The 23,635-nt window shown below is 44.2% G+C and overlaps 1 protein-coding gene across 1 annotated transcript in view; it reads right to left on the minus strand.

Annotated features, from left to right (window-relative positions):
• The window catches only part of syngap1b (synaptic Ras GTPase activating protein 1b), a 119,852-nt gene that overhangs the window by 80,499 nt on the left and 15,718 nt on the right, over positions 1-23,635 (minus strand). The window contains exon 2 of the mRNA XM_047341040.1: positions 5,592-5,890. Within this exon, the coding sequence (XP_047196996.1) occupies positions 5,592-5,890 (299 nt within the window). The remainder of the gene's footprint in view (positions 1-5,591; positions 5,891-23,635) is intronic.

A 23,635-nucleotide genomic window follows, 5' to 3' on the forward strand; every position in this document is an offset into this window, starting at 1 on the left:
TAGGAGGCTGAAGTGGCCAAAAGCACGATTTGTCCTTCAGACCAGTGACGTCCTCTCACAGACAGATGTTCCCCCTCCTCCTCCTGAGGTTAAGTGTTAGCCACAGAACTATACACCTTCACTAACAAAGCACAGTAAACACACCATGCAATACTGCTAATATTGTATTATGTTATATCATATATATATATATTTGATCTTTTATATAATTCTTTGCATGTCTGAAGAGCACTTTAAAGATTGAAACTGTAGTGTACATTTGATATATGTATGTTACATGTACTTGTACGTCTTTATAGGTGCAGTTGGCTATAATAAAAAAATTGACTTTTTCATTTGATTCAGTGGAGATAAACACGGTGTCATACGCCCAATACATATCATATTCCTGGTTTTGAATTGATTTGAAACTAACACGACTAACATGTCACTTAATATCGAGCAAACCTCCAACAAGGCCCAACAGTTTCCTTTGGAAACCACATTTAAATTCACTAGATCCTGATTTTTGTTTGGATCTGCACCAAATGCCTGATTTTTGGCATCAAGATCCATTAATAACGGAAAAATGTTGAAAAACGCTCTCACAATGTTAAAGGAATTATTATCCAAATTCAACGAGTTCCTCCTTTATCTATTCCGCGAACTTCCACCAAATTTCGTGGTAATCCGTCCTCTAACTTCTATGTAATCCTGCAAACTAAAAGACCAACAGACAAATAAACAAACTCAGACGAATACAACTTCCTCATACAGGTGAAAACAACAGATAACGGCAGAATGAAAACATCGCAAATTCTGTGAATGAGCAGAAAACCGATATTGTGCTGAAAGTGAAACCTGAGTAAGCACAGGCCAAAAAAAATGTGGACTAGTGAGAAGTGAGAGAAAGTCGCCAAAAACAAACATTTACCTGGTTACACGCACAGCGAGGTGCCGGTATTTGGCTTCTTTACGGCTCTGCTAACTCAATAAGTCCATCAAATAAACACTTTAAATATAAATGATAGCTTGGTTGGTTTCCTCCGTATCTTTGTAGATGCTAAGTGCATTAGAAAAGTTCAAAACACTCTTAAGTGTTCACATCCCACAGAGAGAGAGAGAGACGTGGCCAAGCGCAGTTCTTCTTAATAAAAATGATAAATGGCAGCAGGTTTCCTTTAAGGTCACTGAGATCTGGCAGTTGCTCCCTGTAAGTTGGCAGGAGACAAATTAGGCCTCGTCTTCAGCTTTCTCCTCTCGGAGCCTCCGAGGTACGCGATCCACGGGGATGGACGAATTAATCAAAACGCCGAGATAAAAGCCATTTAAACCCTTGTATGTACAAGATGACCTTTTGAGAAATGCTTTATTTTTGAGTGAGGGACGATTTTTTATTCAAATTGCAGGTAATAGTCACTGAAATACCAAAGACTTTGTTAGAGCGGCCTCAGGAGCTCGGGGTCAGCGTCTCTCTGGAACAATCAACCTTCCTCTCCAGCGACTCCCTGCCCACCTACATTCATTACATAATTAATCCCTCTAGCTCCCACCTGAGTGTGTTCTCCAGGGTCACAAGCAAACATGCTGTCCCCCCCCCTCCGAGTCACTTCATGCACTGTGACAACAGCAGCTGCAGGATGAAGCAGCGTGGGGGGGGGGCTTTGCAGAGCAGCTCGTGCACTCATGTTTGTTGCAGTGCAAGTAGCAGAGCTGTACACGGGCCCGGAGACACTGTGCAGAAGGAGAACGACACTTTAACCGAAATGAGAAATGCACTGATATCTTTTCATTTTGAATTACTGCAGTGCTACGTCTGTGGAGAGGATATTTCCCAGCTGACACTTGTAGGCTAAACAATTCCTATGACCCCCGTCGGTATCTTCTTGCGTAATACTGGCACAGTTGGGGGACGGCAGCCTGGACACATGACTCAGGGGACAGGGCACTGGTGCGTGGCAGTGGTATATGAAACTCTGTCGCCTCAGATTAATTTGAGCTGAGAAGAAGAGGAAAGGAGGAGGAGGAGGAGGAGGAGGAGGAGGAGGAGGTGAAGAGGATGTCAGGCAGCCATCATTGCCGGCCCTCTTCCTCCCCCTGCAGGACAGAAGGAGGCAGAGCAGGCTGCAGATAGATCCAGTGATGAAAATGTGTTTGAACACTCACAGATGAAGATCTTACAGATTATTAAAAACAGTCAGGGGAATATTTGCCCAGGAAACTAATTAACGATACGACCCATCAAGTTTTCACGTGTCACCCCAGGTACTCATGAGGTCTGAAACCTCACTGCCCCTCCACTGACCACCTCTGTCACAGACGACTCCTGCTCCTTCTCCTGCACGAAATTATCAGGGATGTCGATCTAGAGTGAGGTAAAAGTCGCATTGAATTCCGATCACATGACTTCTTTTAAGACTGAGGTCACATGGCTGTTCAGACTGAGGTTGCATCTCAAAAAATCGGATCTATATCCAATTTAAAACCACATTAAATGTGTTATGTCCCGTCCTTCCACCGAGTTTTGTAGAAATCCGTTCCGTACTTTTTGATTAATGCTACTGACGAACAAACATCAACCCCATAGCAGAGGTAATAAACATATTATGGGAAACAAAAATCCTAGGCAATTAAAACGAGGCAACATTGTTGACGTGCCAGTGGGGGTGTCCTGCATCACCAGGAATCAGTTCAATGAGTCCAACCCGTCAGAGTCCAGAGCTACAAGGGCGCAGGATTAACACACATTTCCATGGTGACACATTTTACACACAACAGCCTCGTTCCCCAAAGTGACACCTCATTCCTCCAGGAGGACGTCCCCCCCCCCCCGCATCCTTCTGATGGCTGCCACTCATGAAACAACAGGGAAACAAACGAGCAAACAAACAGAGCGGCAAGTGTATGGAGCTGTGAGGGGCACAGAGACAGGTGGCCTGCAGCAGAGCCAAAGACGCCTGCCAGTCCCCCCCCGAGTGAGGGGGAGAGCTGGGGGGGACAGGTGGAAGGGTGAGGGCAGAGAAGGGTGAGAAACTGTGAAGGAGGGCAAGAAAGATGGAGAGGGATGAAGTGTGGCAGTGGAGACAGACGCAGGGAGGGTGGGGCGTGAAAGTAGAGATGGAACAGATGCACTGGATAAAGAGAGGTGAGAGATGGAGGGAACAGAGGGAGAGAGGAGGAGGAGGAGGAGAAAAGGTCAAAGTGAACGATTTATGCAGTAAATTACAACGAGGAACGAGCCCGGAGGAGAGCAGGGACACACTGGAGAGCAGGGATACAAGGGAGAGCAGGGACTGGATGCTGAGGTCGGACGTCAGGCATGAAAGCAAACAGAAAAACAGAGAGGTGAGAGGTGTGCGAGAGGAAAAACAGCCTGGTCCTGCACCAGCCCATGCTTTATTTTGGCGAGACATCTAAAACGAATGGAAATAAATGGATGAGTGAGTGTGTGTGTGTGTGTGTGTGAAAGAGAAAAGAGAAGCGAGACACCCCGCTCTGCATGAGGTGAGTGACAGGCATGAATATTTAACGCCGTCGCCGAGGTGACGGATACCAGCACTTCAGTCCTGCCTCCGATCCACTCGCAGCTGCCGCCTTATTGGCACAATTAGACAGGGAATCGGGCTGTGATTAATTGAACCGGGCTCTCCATTCAATCCCTCCAGAGCAGCACCGGTCTCTTATCATGATCACAGCGCACTCTATCCCTCTGAGTGAGGACGAGTTGAAATACTATTGGCAGCCGTGCACGCACACACACACACACACACACACACACACACACACACACACACACACACACTACAGTGAAGTCACCACCCGCTTGCTTTGACGGGCCACATAAGGATTAATTACTTTACTGACGTGCCAGCATCCCGGAACATAACAACGTGCCTCAGTGCAGGGCTGGAATCTTATGCAATACAGTAATACATACTGTTTAATACACAGAGTACATACATTAGTACACAGAGAGAGGCACATCACAATAAAACACAACAAATGTAAAAGCTGCTTCACTGTTTTCCTGCAAACTGCTGATGTTTCAAAGTTTTGGGGCTTTAGACCAAATTAAAAACCATATCTGTCTTGTACTTAAAAAGGCCTGCAGAGTCTGGGGAGGCGACCTATAGATTCCACCGGGCTCGGGCTCCGTTACCGGCACGGTGTCATCATAAGTGGTGTCATAAATCAGCAGGCTCGGCGTAAAACTGGGTGTTCTTGTGAGTGGAAAGTGCAAAGCAGAGGTAGAAGGAAAGTAGAAGAACACTACCCTCTCCTGGCCTGAAGAGCAACATGAGCTCTTCCTCACGAGCAGCAGCAGGTTTGCTCCATCAATGCACATATTAATATTATCAAACCTGATTTAAATAAGTGGTGTAAGTTATATTCTTAATAAGGAGGGATTGGTCAATTTCTCCACAAACAGCCTATTTGATACAGAGTGTTCTGTAGCAATTATAAGATATGATATATTAAATGGTTTATAATGAACTATAATGTAGTTATTAGGAGATATAAATGCATTTTGAGTATATTTAATACACATTACAATGCTGTCTACGAACACTCCTATGTATCCGTCAACTTGTTTTCCTACTGAGACACATTTCATATGGTCACAACTGTGTTTTAATATTTAATCACTATTTATGAGTTTTGGAGACCAGCCTCCAGTCGTGTGTTGTTTTTTGTTCCTGGTAAATACATAAATCTTATATCTTCTTACAACTGTGTAAGATTAGTTCTGTAGTCATTTATTCCATATTTATAAACTGCTAAATAGGGGACCGTAAAGTGAAGTGTTTACATCACAATACACATTAATATGGCTGGGCGATAAAATCATAACAATAATTATTTTTGATATAATTGTCAAAATGTATAACACAGCATGATAACAAATAATAATAACACTATATATGGATAAGGTCAATATTGTGTTTTGTGCACAGGAATTTTATTTTAGATTTTGACCTTGAAAGAAATAATAAACATAATAATTATGATTGACGGCATGATAACGTTTTTGCTGGTAGCCAGTTGCATATTGTCCAGCACCTACACACGAGCTTTACCTTCATGAAAAACTAACTTCCTGTCAGTTTGTGTAGCCGTGTGTTGACAGGTTCACCCAACGTCTCACACTTGGAGAGGATTTTCTCTGCTGAGGTCACAGTGACACAGTTTGGATCCAGTTAACTAAAGTTTCCAGCTTCCTGCCGACTTGACACTGGCTCTTGAAATGAACCCTGAAAAAAGCCGGCCTGAGGCGACAGTGATCCAGGGAAGCTCGAGCGTCTGGGACAGACTCTGGTTACTTCACTCGCTCTGATCTCTTTCGTATAAAACACATATTAGCTGAAAAGTGGGATTTTCTAAGCAGCACAAAGACTCAGTCACTGTGTCAGAACATGTTCAGAACAACTTCAACCTGTTTTACCCCAAAAAGACATATGAAGTTTTTGCGAAATACTATTGTGCCTATTTCATGCTCATATGATAAATGCTCTTTTAAGGTGTGTGTGTGAAACTCTAATATTTGCATCTGCAACCTCTCCTGCAAGACCAACACCAGTCTCAGTGTGTCCCTGGTGTGTGGGGTACCATACCTCCTCCTGGTCCAACATGTAGAACTGATTTCCAGGGCTCACACGGATACGGGGGTTCCAGCGGTCCTGTGGCGGACGGTCGTGCGAGGGTCGCTCGTAGATGGGGCGCTCTTGCAAGGGGCGGTTGTAGGAGGGACGGTCGAAGGAAGGGCGGTCGTAGGCGGGGCGGTCGAAGGAGGGACGGTCGAAGGAGGGACGGTCTTGAGCAGGACGGTCGTAGGAGGGAGCGTGGAAGGAGTGGGGAGGCTGGGAGCGATGATGGTGATGATGATAGGAGGGGGGGACGGCACACCTTGCATCTGGACAGGGGGAGGGAGGAGAGGAGAGAGGGGAGGAAAGAAAAGGTCAGTTAGGATCAGCAGTGGGAGGGCAGTGATGCTGTGACACGTCCGTCCTCATCACATCAGTGTCAGGTGTCATTACAGTGTGTGTGATTGGGTCGGCCGGGAAGAGGTCATCACACAATACTTAGAAAGAGACCGTGCAGGCAAAGAGCAGAGAACAGTAGAAAGAACACGCAATTCTGGATGATTAAATACAAATAATAGCAATTATAATATCTTTTATAGAACACGTGTCTTACAGAATGTCCAAAGTACCTTTAAAAGGAAGGAGGATAAGAAGTAACACTTGTAAATTACATAAAAAACACACTTTAACCCCCACTTCATTTAGCATTTATAAGAAGTACTCAGTAAAATGTGATTCATTACAAACTATAATAGCTTTAAAGTAGTTGCAAGCAGATGTAATATATTTATAATCTTTCTGTGGACACCCACCATGGAGGCTGGTGCACGAATATTATTAACAAACCCTTAAAATGTCTTTATATCTCTGCAGCATTACGTTACAGTATGTTGGCGATATGGCCAAATATTATATATATTATACCTGAGTGAAGCTTTATCAAGCTGGTATCAATCTCTTTTATTTAACTGTGCAAGAAAGTGAATAAACACATCTCCCCAAATTCCAAAATATTATGTTGAAGCAGTAAAAGTTACAATGAATTCACCAACAGCACCAATAACACCCTTTGCTTTTCACAAGTGATATTAAAGACCACGGAATATAAGAAAATCTAAAGAACTGGTTATGGTCAAGTTAAACAAACTCAGCAAACCTCGTGCAAGAGACAAAAATCAGTTGGTGTCAGAGTCAAACTGGGAATGAGTCACAAACCAGAGTTGGACCTGCAGCAATTCTCCAGACTCAAACCCAGTTCACTTTTTTGGTCACCCACACCTACAAGCCTTAAAAATACCTCCAACATATTACATGTTCGCTGATTTCCTGTGTTCCATTGGTCCAGAGGAAATGTCCTCGTTCCTCCCCTGCCCTTGTTTTCCGGAACTCACTCCCCCCCCCGCAAACAAACAAGACCAAAAATAAAACAACAGAACATCCGGCAGCTCTCAGGACTAAAACCTGGGTCCTGAGCCAAATGAAAAGTGAAATTAGGATGAAACTAAATGCACTCGCACACACCTTCCACAAATATGTAAGGGTTTCTGCTCCCACCGCATAAAATCTCCATTTATAAGAAGATGACACTTGATAGTGACTCAGCAAACACACTGAAACTCTCCATCTCTGCTAGTTTTGCAGTCACAGATAAAAAATGATAATAGTCTAATTGAAGAAGTCCTAGATCCAGCTCTCAGAACCCAAATCTAATCATCTGTCCCCTGGCCCGAGGCTGTCCTGTCCGCCACATCTATTCTGAGGTTCCCTGAGACGTCCTCCAGCTGACGGACACACAGAGGAACTGAACCGTCATCTCTTTGGTGGAGGCACAAATTATCCTCGACATTATCCCCGATTCCGAGAATCATACGAGAAGTTGTGGGGAGTAAAATGAAAATGATACCAGAGAGTTCTGTGCCTCGGTTAATTAAAGAAATTGATCAAACAGTATTGGACACATGAACGTAGATTTTTCAGAGACAGATATTTGACTCGGCCTTAGGTTTGGATTGAACCCGTTAAAGTTCGGTTTGTGGATCCGGGAAGTTTAGTTTTCACTTTCTTTAACATTACATAACATTTCTCAGAGAGTAATTCAGGGATCTTGATGACACAAATCCGGCTTAATTAGGGAACAGATATTTATGAGTGTTTGCAAATTGGGTGGAAGGTTGGGCCTTGGCAGCAGAAAGCATTGTACTGAGTAAGTTATAGCTTTCCATGGAATGTGATTTATTTCCACAGTGTTTTTGTGCACATTTCTACAGGTTTCAACACTTCCGCCTCGTTTCTCTCTCTCTTCACACACTCTGAGCCTGGATCTGTTGTTTTAACATCCACATCACACGTCTCCACCCTCCTTTTTATGACTCCTTGTTTACTATCATTGTTTAAAGCCTTAGACCTTTTGTATTTCTTTCCCGTGGAGCAAGAGGCGGCAGCAGCAGCGGCTCTCCCATCACTCAGATGACCACTGATCATTTCACAGTTTGTTCTTTGTTTCTTCAGCGGCAGATACAAAAGCAAACTTCTCGAGGCAGCTCTCTCACTTCATCCTGCCTGACGCCGGAGCTCAAACACTTTCTCCTCTTTTGGAAATGTGCCGGGGAACAATGAGCCACAGTGCACTGTGTGAACGGGCTTAATCAATTGTACTTAAAAACATAAAACAGTGACAGCATCTCCCTACGAGGCAAATCCCATCAAGATTATACAGGCTGGTCCAAAGAGATTCAACTGCTAAACAACAGCTGATCTGACCCTGTCGGTTGCTTTTTTTATGCAGTGAGTACATTTTTTTTTTAAGAAATCCAGGGGGTGAACAAATTAAGAAAGACTTCTGCAGTGTGTGAGTCAGTTTCAGTAACATCCCCCGGGGGGGCTTGCACCTCCTGCACCAAGCAAAAAGCCACATTCACACTAACAACATCTGCAGGCTGTGCACACGTACACACACGTACACACACACACACACACACACACACACTGTCGAGAGTAACAGTTGTTTATGCGAGCGAACACGCACACAAAACGTTACACAACAGCAGATCCAAGTTATGGCCTCGGGTTCACACTTCACCCCCGACAGTAACGACTGACCCTTGTGCTTGATGTTTTCTTTGGAACATGCCGGTGTTTGACGGAGGAAATAGACCATGTAGGTGTCTGAGAGAAAGAGTCACCTGCAGCCCACAATGCAACACTACAGCGTGTCATAACCCATTATTTTACTGCATCGTCGCCTCTCAGGTTCTCTGCACCGGTGCGTCTGCTGCCTGCGTCGGAGCGGGAAACAGACGATCATCTAATCGGGGACAAAATAACAACTCAAGTTGATTTTCTCAGGTTCGCGTTTGATCCACGAGTCGAGCTGCTGAAATATAGATGAGCTCCTAAACCGCCGCAGCTAATTAGCATGGACGATTTGAAGGAGCGGGGCGCGGACAGTGGAAATGAAAACTGCGGGGTGACATAATGTTCATGACACCAGTGACGGGTGAGGTTTGAGTTCCTGCTCAAGGGCACGTCAATCACACACATGGATGTTGTAATGGAATATAATTTGGGCCCCTTTGTGATGCCGGGCAGCCACTTTACACACTTCATAACCATTTCATTCAGCCACAGAGTAAAAAATAATATTGTGTAATATGAATAATTTAGGCGGACAGAAACTCGAGGCCATAAATATGGGCTACTGTGACGGGGCTGAATTAAAGGGTCACGATAGCCTCTGCTCAGCCTTTGTGTCTGGACACTTTCACACAATGCGAGCGCCATGAGGAAAAGAGAGTTCTGGTAGCTGGATGATTTATTTTTACCCCGTTTGAGTTCTCTCCTTTTTTTCCCCCCGTGGATCAGTTTTCTCTCAGGGCGTTTTGAAGTCGACACCAACAAGGACTTTTATTATCGATGAATCTGCAGGTTATTCTCTCAATTAACTGATTAGTCAGTTTAATTAAACATTTTTTAGTCGGAGCCCTGTGATGTTTCCTTCTCCTCTCGGCCAACGTTTAATGTAAACTGGGAGTGGCATCAGCCCTTTATTAATTATACATTAAAATTTATCATATTTGAAAACTTGGGACCATTCGATTTAAACTTAATTGACTATAACAACGCCCTCTTACTTCTTTTTTTTACCACCATAGTTTGTCTATAAAAATTGGGTCTCCACTTCTTCCCACTTCTCAGAAACTAGGCCAAAATATCCAGGATACAAACGCTGTCATCTTGCACATTTGGAGTCTGAACCCTCGTAGTCAGGGGATTGAGCTGCGCTGTCGAGGTCCCACGAATCCACTCGCTCGACAAATCGTAAGTCTAAAACCAAAATATCACAAATACGAACACGTGATGGTTCATTGGTGTGATCAGCACTACTTCAAGTGACAGAAACCATCTTTGAGAAGATTTTCATTGACCCATCCACTAACATTAAGGAGTCAGAGATTATGACCTATACTGCGGCAAGCCACCAGGGGGTGATTGAGACCCTTCACTTCACTTTTAAGGATAATTCATAGTTTCCGTGACTGCCAAAGTAAATGTCGATATCCACCCAGGGCTGCTGGGGTACGCAGGGATCCCTATGTGGACGCTCCAGGTGCAAAATATCCCCCACTGGAATAAAACACGGACCCTCAGTTTAGTATGAATGGAACCAAACGGTGCATCTGACTGGAACGAGTACGCAACTCTCAGCGGACACGGAAAGCGGAAAGTAGAATCCACCCTTCAGGGATCTGTCATGCAAAACAGTCTTTGATTAACCACATGTAGGGTCTGTATATTTCCTGGTAAAAATCAAAGTGATGCTCAGGGAGGAAACACTAGACAGATTTTTATCTCATTTGATGATTGGAATACCGTCTATAATCTAGGATAGAAAATCCCCCCAGAGTTAACTGTTGTAGAGTATTATGTGATATTATCGAGATTACGATGGGATGGATGTCTTCTCAAGACATTTTCACAATAGATTAACAGCTGAAAAGAAACATGATGAACAGGATGAAGGTTTTAGCCTCTGTTAATATGCTGCGAGCTGTTTATTGGAAATCTTCAAAGGCTGCATGGCAACATATGTCCGCTGCAAAGGGAAACTGTAAAAATGTTAAAGTCTGCACATAACAGAACTATCAGTATTTTCCATGCTAGCACACATCCAAATATATTTTATGAATCAGCGGGAACAGGCCGTTGTGCTGATCTACCGCCGTCAATTGAAAGCCAAACTGTGAAAGCAGATACGATAGATGCTGAGTAAGTGCACCGGGAACTTGTTGTTCGTTACCACGAGCCGTCAGAGGGACACAGCTCCGTGTGGCACGCTCTCCCTTTCTCCAGAAAAAGCACCAACAAGCCCTTGAGTCCAAACTTTGCAACTGTGCAGAGCAAAGTCATGATGTTGAGATATTCACTGGGGGATAAGCAGCGTGAGTCATCCGCAGCCCAATCTGCGCTACTCCACTGTAGGCCTACCTCTCCACCCCCGAGGCTGCCTATTAAGGGCCTGTGAAGCGCAGTGGACAGAATTTCAATGAGCAGACTCATTCTCTCTGTCTGTGTGTTCGTACGTACGGGGTGGACAGGCGCGGCTCTATGTTGCATGAATATACTGTAACGATTTGGCACAAGCAGAAATGCTGAGATGCTTCTTTTTCTGCCCCTCATCTTCCTCCACCTCGCTCCCGTCTTTCATTTGCTCTCCACAGCCTCTCTCCTCCCCTCTCTGTGGGCTCCTTTCCCTCTTTCTGCCGTCCTTAGCAGTTTACAAAGAAGAGGGCCATGCACCAATCGGATGACTGGTCAGCCTTAGTCAACGTTGTCATTACTGGAACCCGACAGGCCTAATGTTGATTTACACACATCACTGAGCTCCAAAACAGCGCTAAAAATAAAGCTTGCAATAGCCCCGGGCCACCCAGGGCAGATAATGTACTCCTGTGAGCATGCAGAGCCTCTCACTTTCTAGGCAAGAGGGCCCCACACGGTGCACATGGCATCACTGTAACCTCAGCTGCACCGGCATCACATGTAGCACGACCACCTTCGAGTGGATCAAATATTCCAACGATTTTTGCCAAGAATGAATATTTAGATGTTGGTGAGAGTGGACGCAGTGCTGCCCTTTGACAAGCTGCGAGTCAGAGTGGTGCATATGTGCAGGACAGTAGGCTGCTGTCAGTGCTGAGTCAAGGGGGATGTCAAATGTCAGCGGCGGGGTCACAGAGGCGCAGAGGTACGAGGCTTTTTTTCGCAGAACAAGCACATTGGTCGTGCCCTCAATTCCTGCTTCACGCTGCAAAGGGAAAAACCCACAGATCCTTTCACTGTCCTTTTCAAGTGATGCTTGGTGGTAGATTGGCATGCAGCACAATAAATAATAATCCGCATTCAGAAATCTGAGGCTTTACTTCATTAAAAAACGTAATTGGTGTAATTTATCTGCTTCGTAGCACAAAATTACCAAATATACAGTATCAGCGGGGGGTTGATAGGTTTATTGATCAATACCAATTACTCAACGATTACCTCACATGGTGCCGAGACCTCTGGCTTTCAAAATTCAATATCAAGCTGGTGCAATTTGAGGTGCTCGCACAATCCCACCGCCTCGACCGGCTCCAAGATGAAGCGATCAACCAATTTGAGGGAAGGAAAGTGACAGAAACGGAGCTTTTTGCAGCATTTGGCATCGGGACACTATACCTCCACTTTTCTGATGGCACTTTACTTTAATTAGGCATCTCTATTTTGAAAATGTGACTTTATTTGTGCCAATTACAGGCGCTGCCATCACTCAGGGGTACGTGGTGGAGTCGGCGGCTGTGTCAGACTCACGTAGGAGATCATTGCATCTGTGTTGCTGCGGTTACAGCCGATTATTTAATGTCATTGTGACGATCACAGAATAAAAGTTTAGAGATTGTTTGGTTTTTGTAATTACAGAGATTAGTTTGCCAGTTAAACATCAGTTTCTACTCTTGGTGATTCTGTGACACAACAACAAACCAGAATTCACAATGAACTTGAGAGAAGTGACACTAGATGACACAAACACTTAGTTAAGTACATCTGTTCGCTGTAGTTCACAATCAATCAACAACAATATCCCATAGGAGGTTGTTTTCACCCCTGTCCATATGTTTGTTGGTTGGTTTGTGTGTTTATGAACACAAATACACACAAATTACTGTACGGATTATTATGAAACTTAGTGGAATGATGCAGTATCAGTCAGGGGAGAAACCATTCAATTTTGGTGCGGATCCACATCAGGGGGCCGATCTGAGAATGTTCTCATCACTTACTTTAACATTGTTAGCTCGGCAGTTTTCAGACATTTTCACAGTTTCCCCAAAGAATATTTCATAGATCATAGAACTGATTTCTGAATTTAAGGGGCCGGATGGGCCTTGTCAAAGATATATGTTCTACTACTGAGTCCCTAGTTTTATTGTTTGTTTGCCGATTTCTACATGTTTTCATAAGGGGACAGTTTTGGCCTTGACTGCCATTCCACTGAGTGCCATCCTAGTTGTAGGTTATTTTTTATTTTGTATTCGCTTTTATTATGAAGTATCTGTATTTTATGTTTTCTCCTCCTTTTATACTGGAATGTACCATGTTTAACAATCAGGGGACTTATACAAGCTGTTAATGTCACAAACAGGAGGCGACGAGCAGAGTGATCGAATGCAGCAACAGAACCACACTGTCAGTCCTCATCTTATCCAGGCCCGAGGGTAGCTGTGTCTCCACATCTTCTTCAACTGGGGAGCAAACTGATGACTGGGAGCAACGAGGCAATTTAATGGTCAGTCTGTCCACAGGCACAACTGTGTAGTCCCTGACTATTGTGTTGATAATAAAGTATCTGAGTCTTTATTTGTGCGTTTGTTAACTTCCAAGCCGTGAAATCCCAGGTGAGCTTCAGGAGTCAGGTTAAATCTTCGTTTGACCATTTAATACTCATCTTATCTGTGTTTTTATATTCTCAATGGTCACACATGATGACAAATCAACACAGGATAATCAGCAGCACTGCACCTCGCTCATCATCATCTCTACGTAAGGTCACACGTGGCACGAAAAACTGAGTTGATGGCAAACTACGACTAAATGAATGTGAGCGAGACGAGGAAACGCATAATTTTATTGACATTTTGGCAAAAGAAACTGTATTAAAGCGTATCGGCGGTGTCACGGCCGACAGCTGATCTGCGTAAAAAGGTCAACATGGGAGCTGAAACCAATCTAAATTTGGATCATTGCATTCCTACGTTTTTAGCCTCATTGTTTTTAAAGCCTGTTTGGTTCCTTCTCATTAATCTTGTGTTGCTGTACCTTTTTTTAGCTAAAAATAAAAAAAGCTCCACCTCCCCGGCACAAACTGCAGACGGACTGAGTTAGTATCTTCGTCTGGAACATCTAAAAGTCACATATTTATTAGTGTTTAGAGATGGAAACAGTCAGAGGTAAAAGGAGAGTGAAAACTGGACTCAATGCTAATATTGCTCCATGTCAGATGTGTATTTGGGCAGCTAGTTGTTAACGTGTTAGACATTAGGACGTTAATATGGTGAAAATCTATGTCGAAGGTGAATCATTTCCAGGTTCTTCTCTCCTCCTGTGGAGATGCAGAAATGTCAGACTTCTGAAACACATTCCCTGATCACTGCAGCCGTAAAGCCTTCGGTGCATTGAGTAGACTCACACTACAACTCGTTGGAAATGTACATGTGTGTTAGCGTGTTGTCAGACTCAATAAAGAAACAGTCGACTCAACGTGAGAACTCAATCAGAAGCTTTGATCCCTTTTAAATTTCACTTACTACAGCGAATCCACTTCAGCCATGTAGGAGAGATGACAGATAAAAAGACGGGAGGATAAAAGTCTGTGTGTTTACTGTATGTGTGTGTGTGTGTGTGTGTGTGTGTGTGTGTGTGTGTGTGTGTGTGTGTGTGTGTGTGTGTGTGTGTGTGTGTGTGTCAGAGAGCAAAACGAGTGGGAGAGATGGAGATGGAGAGAGAGAGAGAGAGAGTATTCTCACCTATCAGATCATTCACCCAGCCCTCACGCGGCGCGTCCCGGGTTCCCCATTGCTCACCCAAAGCGTCCACACGGCGTCACTGTTGCTGCGCTGCTAGCGCCTTGAATCCGCCCCCAACTCCACCACACAGGAAACAAGGTTACTGCCCAAGAGATGTCACTTCCGAAACACCCACTCCCGCTCGTTTGCTCGCGCTCGCTCCCTCACGCCCCCAGCCTATTGCCATGACAACCGAGAAAAGAATAGAATATAAGTGAGTGTTAAAGAGACAGAGAGATCAGAGAGACAGGGAGAAAAGAGGGATGGAGAGCGGGAGACGGAGAGGGAAGGACGGAGGGACAAGGGAGGAAAAAAATGGGGGAGAGGGAAGGAGGAGAGGGACAGAATGGACAGAGAGAGAGAGGGAGAGAGAGGGAGAGGGGTGAATGAGTGGGCGGGGAGAGGATGGATGACAGGAGAGGATGAGAGATTGAGAGAGAGAGAGGGAGCGAGAGAGAGAGAGGAGGCATGTGGTGGGATGTGATCGGGGGGGAAAGGGAAGAGGAGAGAGAGAGAGAGAGAGAGAGAGAGGTGCAGATGCTGTGGATGCCGTGAAGAAGAGAGAGAGAGAGAGAAATGAAGTGATGAGACACAGAGAGAGGGAAAGAGGGAAGGAAGGGAGGAAGGAAGGAGGACACTTTTTTGGGAATAGGGAGCCCACATCTTGTTCCCATAGCAACACAGCCATCCATGAAATACTGACTTGTACCTCCCTCTCACTCTCTTACTCTCTGTTTCTGTCTCTCCATCCCTCCCCCTCTCCTCTTTCTCCTTCCATCTCTAACTATATATACACACACACACACGCCATGAGTGTAAGTTAGCACTGAGGATGTACGCAGTAATCCGAACTCTGCAACAATGTCAAACACATCGATAGGTACCACGTTCACCATCAGTGTCGCTCCGCAGGAATTAATCTGTTCTCACACACACACACACAGTCGTCGCATCCAAGTCCGTCCTCATACGATTCTCACATGCCGTGTGTAAGTTGAGAGAGTTTTTTTTCGGTCGCTGTGATCACTCCTCCTCTCCATACTGACTGTGAAATCTCTCCAACACAACCACACTGTACGGGCGGGGGTACGCCACCGATGAATTCGTTTCGAACGACATGCGGTCCGACCCAAGTCCAAAGGCGGAAGAGATTACAAATCAAAGGTGCGGCAAAAAGAAAATGCCTGCTGCGCCCACTTTGGGAGAGTGGAGTTCACTCTGGGGCTTATTGGTTGTTCGCACAAACAGGAACGGAAGTGGTGGTAGAGAGGGTTTGAAGGAAAAGTTTGATTCCAGTATATACGTCCTCACCTCTGATTAGTCAATCGCTGCGTGAAATGGTTTTTAATCGTCGGATTGTCAGAGTCCAAACTTTCCAAAAGTTGCCCGAGTCAGCTCCACTGAGGGAAGTTTCAGAAGCTGCTTGACGATCAGACAAACGTGTGAGGTTTACTGAAGCCTTCGGAAACAAGGGACAAGATCTGTAAAGTTCATCTGAGGCCAAATCAAGTGGGCGTCTTTGTCCTGTTGGCCACGTGTACGGTAAGCAGTGTCATATCCTGTTCTCCATCAGGTTGTGTTTCCCAACAAGCTTTGTCTCTCTTTAGAAGTCTGTGTTTTTAGGTGAGGTTGATTGGTGAGACATTGATAAAACAACCTGTGATTGTTACGATAAATTTGGGTTGAGGGGAAGCATTGCAGAAAAAGACCTGGTTGTTGTTAGGGCTAAGTTTAGACTTAAGACTTTTGTCCGACCTATGTGGGTTAATGGGGGGTTAGGGTTGTTATGTCGTTGTTATCATCTACGTGGATACCCCCCTATCTGACATTAACTGGTTTGTTGACAGGTGTAAGTGTCGTTTGAACGGAGAAAACGCAAATGAACCAAACCAGGGTTCAGTTTAATCCAGGCTGAGACCACCTCTTTGGTTCGGACAAAATTTTGGCCTGTCAATCCAGACTGAGGAACCTGTCACACCTGTTATTTTGGTTCAGACTAATCTGAAGGTGTGGACCAACAGAGGTTGGTTTGAAAGTGACTTTCAAACCAACACCAGCAACAAAACTCTCTGAAAGGACGAACTGTGTCCCCTCGACCTCCTCTCAACAAGAAAAGGCTCACCAGGAAAAACAATATCCAGGATTTCAATATCATAGAAGTCCAGTTTGGAGAATACACACTTGGTTTGGCTAACTCCTTCATTTAGTTTGAGTTAATCAAGTTAGCTTTGGCTGAACTTTATAAGGCTCTGCTGCACTGAGCTGATGTGGATTAAATTGAGGCTGCAGGAGCAGATCTTCAGCGTCCGTTAGACACGGGAGTGGATTTGTAAAAACTTTGCTTTTACAATAAAGGGAAACTCATGCATGAGCGGACCCGGGATATAAAAACCACAATGCAATATGTGTAAAGTTCCAACGTTCAACTTTCTGCATCAACTCCTGCCAACCTCTTCTGAACACCCCCCCACACTCACACACACTTTTCACATCCATCACGTGCCCCCCATCTGTTTCTCAGCCCCCCTTCGCTCTCTGGCTCCAGCTTCTTTTTTTTCCTGGATGTGGCCTTGTCATTTTTTTTACCCTCCTGCAAATCTTTCATCTCCGTCTCTGTGCCCCCTTTTCCCTTCTGCATTCCACACTGTCACTCTCCCCCTTTCATCCTCAATGTTCCTGTGTCTGGGATTAAAAAGAAAAACTTAATTATCCGTCATTTCCACCGTTCACCTCTCTCCCATTCCCTCTCACTCCTCCATCTTCTCTCACACTCGGTCGGTCTATTTTTATTTCCAGATCCCTGTGATGTTTCCTCTGCCTCCCCAAATCTCAATTCAAGTGCATCTACCTGTTTCTCACACTGATCTCCCAGCTCGTCTTATATGTGCTCTTAACCTTCTTTAAACAAGTGTTGTGATCTCCCTGTCAAAATATTAAACTCATCCTGGGCGTAAATCACATCAAACACATTTAGGCACACATGTACGGATTAGCACGCCGCTATTAATAACTACAAAATGAGCAATAAATCCAAAATGACTCCATCTGTTTGACTTTTGTGTTTGGTACTTTGGTGGTCGTCCATGAAAACCGTGGCCGTTGTAGCGCAAGCGGCCTCAAAATGTCCCCCGTCGTTCATTTGCATTTGCTCGCATGGCTCCGAACGTGACTTGTTCTAACCCTTTGAGCCAAAACAAAAAACTGGAACGGCACTCAGCAGAGCTCATATCTCCACCAGAGCCCATTAGTCCTCTTAAATTCACTCTAGCTGCAGTAAATTCCACAGACTCACAGATATCACAGCCCTTATGTGCCTGCTTTTTTGTTTTTTGAAATCAAGAACCATGAATTATTTCCCAGGAATATTCATTAAAAACTCACAATGTTAAAGAAAGTGAAAAAAGAAAATTCCTGGATCTGCCGCCTGATCCCGCATCCTTCCACTGAGGTGTCATCGGAAACCCGTTCAGTTGTTTGTCTGTACTCGTGCTCACAAACAAACCAAAGAAATTTAAAAAGTCAATTTAGAGAAAGTGTGGTCAGGATTTCCCTCGAGACCGAGAGTGAATGGGACGGACTCACGCTCAAGTTGCAAGTGAATACAGATGAATGACGGGAACAGCTTGAGGCCATTCAGGCTCTGGCCAATAGCAAAGTTGGGTTTGCCTGTTATAGCTGTGCACTCGCCTCTTCTCTCACCAGCTCCCTCTCCACCGCTCTCTCGCTCTCGGTCTCCCACTCGCGTTCACTCACTCCCACAACTCACTCTCTCTCTCTCTCTCTGTGCCTCTCTCTCTCTCCATCGCACCCTCCTCCCTCACATCTCTCCACTTACCTAATGTCTTTTAACTCCAGCTCCCTTCATTTTCAGCAACGTCTCTGTCAAAATGTCACGCACATTTCTTTCTCTGGGAAACTTAAAATGTCACGGATATAAAATGTGACTCGTGTGTATTTGGGGTTTAAAAGGCTGAAGCGCTTCCTGCATTTTCCTGCCTGTCGATTAAGGTGAGAAAAGAAAAAAGAAAAACATGAAATACGTTACGGTAAAGTAAGAGCTGATGTTCAGAAACACTAAATGTGCACCTGGTTCAAGCCTCAGATGTTTCTGTGAGGTCATGACGACCAGGTATGTAATACTTCAGAGTGTCCGGGCTGCTTTTGTGCTGTTGTCCGCCTACACTGAATAACACAGTGCGAGTTGTTCATGCCAAGTCTCTGCTGTAATAAAAAAGGCATCATTCACAGCGCTTTTTTATCTCTAACTTCCCCCTGAAAGAAGTGAAAAATTATGTTCCGGCAAAAGGTACAAACTTAATTCAGAAAAATTCATTTCCGAACAGTTTGGCACGTTACAATTCACAAGAGCCGGGTAGGGTAGAATATCAGCCTCCCTCTGTCACCCTGCCTGCACTCGTGTTCTTTCCCATGACTCCCTAGTCCACCGTCTTTTTTTATTTTTATCCCTCTCTCCGACTTTCAATCTCTCCTGTATTTGGGTCTAAACAGTTTGACAGGCTGCGCAGGAAACTCTCCAGGTTGCTCGGTGAGGCCTTTTTTTCACTCGGGTTATGAATAAATAAACACTGAACAAGACGCTGGACATTTCTTTCTGCTGCTGCTGCTGCTGCTTCATTCAGCTCGGCCGTCCTGCCTCTCCACCCGGCTGTGAGGGGGATGTTCAGCGTGCTGAGAGGAGCAAATAAAGATGAATAAAGAGAGCTCTCTGTGTGTGTGTGCATGTAAATCCCATTATTCTGCATAACTTTGTACTTTTAAATTCTTCTTCTGCATCTGTTTTATGTTCGGTATCAACCACAATGAGAGTGCAACTGCCTGATGGCTCATTTACATTTACCGTGGCTGCAACAACACCAGGACAGACAGGATATATATATAACACCATGGTTATAAGGCTACTTATTTCTAAACGTCCCACAAAGTTCAGCCAAAGAGACAATCATGCATTTTTATCCACTTTACCGAAAGACTGAGGCTCTCTCAAAAAGTTCAGGAATAAGGCAAACTGATATTGATGCTGCCCAGTATCATTACTACTTCAATCAAAGTCATAATATGCTTGATTTCTCCCAGTTGTTTCAATTATCGCAAAAAATCTGCTGCCGTTTCCCTGGAAAAATACCTGCAGGAACCCCATGTGTGTATCTGTGTGTTTGCATACTGAGGTACATTCTCATTAACGCATCAAGAACATCCACTGGCTACACAGCTTCTCCTGTGAGGGTCATTGTGGGACTGGAGCCGATCCCCAGCTGACGTAGGACATGAGGCCGGACCCTGAGGAAACCTTGAAATACCATCATCACGGTAATATTTAATTATTCAGAATCCAGAGTTGCCAAATCTCTTAAACTGTCTGTGTGTGATTTGTTTTGCAATACAAACAAAAACAAATCTGACTGACTGAAGTCCCTCGAGCAAGACAAAATGACATTTCCTGTTTCCTGACATCTGCAGGCGCTACAGAGCAGAGACGCTGTGTAACAACGAGTGATAACATGTATTTTAATCCCACTGGTTTGATGTTCCTTCTAATCTCACGCACTGCAACGATACGAGGACAAACGATTAAAGTTTCCCCAACACGTGAGAACATATGATGACAACTCCTCACTCATCTGCCTTTGTCCGGTTCATAACTTCTCTCCTTGGCCCTTTGGTCACAATGAAACTATCGATTGAATCATCTTTGCAAAAGAAAGTATTATCCAGACGCTCCTGTGCCACCACAGTCATGAGGAATCATCAGCTCTGCTCTGAGTGCACAACAAAGCATAAACTGTGCAGGGACTGATAAAGCACCACTGTGACATATTCCTCTAAAATGAAACAGCACGTTAAATAGTCTGTAATAAAACAGTAATAGCACAGTTCAGATGGAATGACTTGCATGTTGATATCTTGCTGAATCTTGCCTGATAAGCAGCACCAGTGTTATTGGTGGAAAACGTTCTGTGTCTGCAGCCCTGAATAATGTCGACTACTTTATCAACAGAAGCTGGGAAACAAGACTGCCGACCCGCTGACCCGCTGACCCAGACCCGGAGGTTTTTTTGGTTTTGATTTATTGTCGGTTTTCTCCGACCCGTTCGCTCGTCCTCTCGTGATTGTTGTTGTGTCGGCTCCTCACTCGCCACAGTGAAGCTGCCTCAAAACTACAAACAAGTTTCCACTGGATTTCTTCAAGTTTCTACGACGGGTACATCTAAAGCTGCATATCAATGAGATACTGAAAAACAAGGACTGTTGTCAATCACAATAACACAACTTTAATCTGCTTTATATTCCTTTTACGCTACTTTTCCCAGAATCCACATCTTCATATCTATTCTAAACTTATTTTTTTCTAAACTTAATAGTCCGATAAATATTCCTTATTAGCTTTACCTTACAAATAGTGATAAACCATGTCCTCATTCACTCTGAGTGTATGTGTACCCCAACTGTGTACTCACACCCTCACACCTGTTGTACTTCTTATTGTAGGCACGGTATGTGGATGATGAGTTTCTGGTAAACATGTGTGACAGTGCATATTTTCTGAATCAGGACATGAAGCTGAACTGAGCTGAACCTAAACTGTGCTCGTGTGATGTCGTCTGCGAGTCATGCTCCTGGTGCCCTGACCCCAGAGTGTGTGTGTGTGTGTGTGTGTGTGTGTTTTTGTTTCTCTCTTAGGTGTCACCACGCCGATTGAAAGCGGGTCGAGCCGAGCCGTCCCTAAGAGATAAAGAACAATTATAGTCATTTGTCCTCAATCCAGAGATAGACTAGGAACTGTGTCATAGTCTTATTACCCAAAGGGTCGTCGCTGAAACTTCTCACTCATATCACACCTCAGCACCGTCTGACAAACAGCTGATGGGCAGACGGAGAAGCTGGGGGTACGAGATTAAAACCCAAAGCTAGGTTGAGAAGTTCAGAAACCTTTACGAGAAAAAAAGACTGAAGTAGTCGAACTTTGCAGATGTAGGAGAAGAGAAACACCCCGACTACCATGTGTCATTTCAGAAAAATGCTTGAATCAACCATCTGCTATTTAAAGACAAACTAAAGTCCGCTTCATGTGTAGCTCTTACATTGTGTGCTGCTGTGTATCTTGAGTCTAATCCATCTTACGACTCATCAAAGTTGTGTCTACCAAGGTCAGAGCGATAGATTTCTTTGCAGATAAAGGGATGACAGCCATAACTATGATGGAGGACCCTTCCTCACCACAGCTCTGTAAGGCAGACGTTATAATGTTATTTTATTTATTGATTCAATTGGCCTATATCCATCCATCCATCCTTCATTCCATCAATCCATCCAGTTTATGGCGCCTATCTGAAGCCCAGACGTCCCTCAGCCCCGCGACATGTTCCAGCTCCACCTCAGGGATCCTGAGGTGATTCTAACTCTGCACAGCAGATATTCTATGCAAGTAAAATTTGTTCTACAACTGAAAAGCGAAGATCGGTCATTCTGTGCCAACCCACAGAAAGAATTTCATTAGTCTCGGTTCAGTGGAATTTTAGTAACCCCCAAGTGTAAATACCCTCTCAGAACATGACGTGAATTTTGTTTTGTGAAGAACACCGAGGACCAGGTTTACAAAATCTTTGAGTCCTCATCTCAATCAAAATGAATCCTGTTATTCATCAAACACGTCCGACAGCCTGGATCCTCAGTTTCAACCTGTTTACTGCTCATGTCTCAGCGACCGAATACAAACAGTGAGAACATGTAAAAGCGGAGCTGCGGTGAATTAGAAAAATGAATAAATACAAAATAACAGCTTCAAAATATAAAGTGTAAATATGTAGTGTATCAGTAAGAAATGCTGTGACCACCATGGTAAACCAAACAAAGTACAGACACTAAGAGCATCAGTTGTTTCCGCCCCAAAACTTCATTTAGTTTGTTTGCATTCTAGTGACACCACCCTCTAGTGGCCATGGTAGGTAAAGTCAAGTGAGAGAGCGATAAAGTCCACAAGGGGGAGGGGCTATGGGTGAATGAACGGATCAAGAAAACATTGGAGTCGGCTGCAAGTCACAGTCAAGTTTGTTTTTCTTAGACATGACCACAGTTGTTACTTTATTGTAGCCATGACAACCTAGAGGTCCTAACTTTAACTTAAATCACGATACTTTAACCCAAACCACAGTCTTACTCTAAAACAAGTTGAACAAACCTGAACCATGGATTTGTTACATCATAAAACTAATTTCTTTTTTAACAGGGATCTGTACAGTTTTGAAAGGTACGAACACATGATGTCGTCCTGCCAATAGGGGGTGCCAGATCATAAATTGTCATTCAATCTGGAGGACTTAAAGCTTGGACTTGATATAAAGATGGACGACATGACTGCTCCATAAAAGTGAAGCCAAAGTGACTTGTTTGCCACCTAGCGACTGGCTGTGGTATAGGTCATAAATCCTGCCTCCTCCATGTTCATCGATGGGTCATGGACCAAACTAAAAGTACACATTAAATACATTTTTCTCAAAGATGGTTACTAGTGGTACGAGTAGCTGGAGTTGTGGCTATAAAGTGACCACAATCTTTTCATAATACACTGATTTAACCATTCAGCAACATTTCCATTTCTCTTAAAAGCACATTCAATCAGTTCTACTTGTATTTTCTCAACAGAACAATATTTTGATTCTATTCTGAGGCTGCAGAAGTCTGAGCTGCACATCACAAACTCTCCTCCACTCTCACAGTCTGCAGAGAAGTATGAATCTTTGATTGCATAACTAGCTGCCGTCTTAATAAATCAGACTTTAACTCAACACAGTTCAGGAGCCAACGTTTGGTAGAAAGGCAAATCTGGCCTTGAGAGCTTGGGATTCTTGTTTTGCCACAAATCAAAATGTTAAGACAATTAGTGTTGGTATAAACGTTCAACCTATCTGCAGGTACAGTCTAAAAATATATGAGTATCATGTTTCAGAGGCTGGTATC

The sequence above is a fragment of the Hippoglossus stenolepis genome, chromosome 8, assembly GCF_022539355.2.
Source record: "Hippoglossus stenolepis isolate QCI-W04-F060 chromosome 8, HSTE1.2, whole genome shotgun sequence".
Lineage (NCBI taxonomy): Eukaryota > Metazoa > Chordata > Actinopteri > Pleuronectiformes > Pleuronectidae > Hippoglossus > Hippoglossus stenolepis.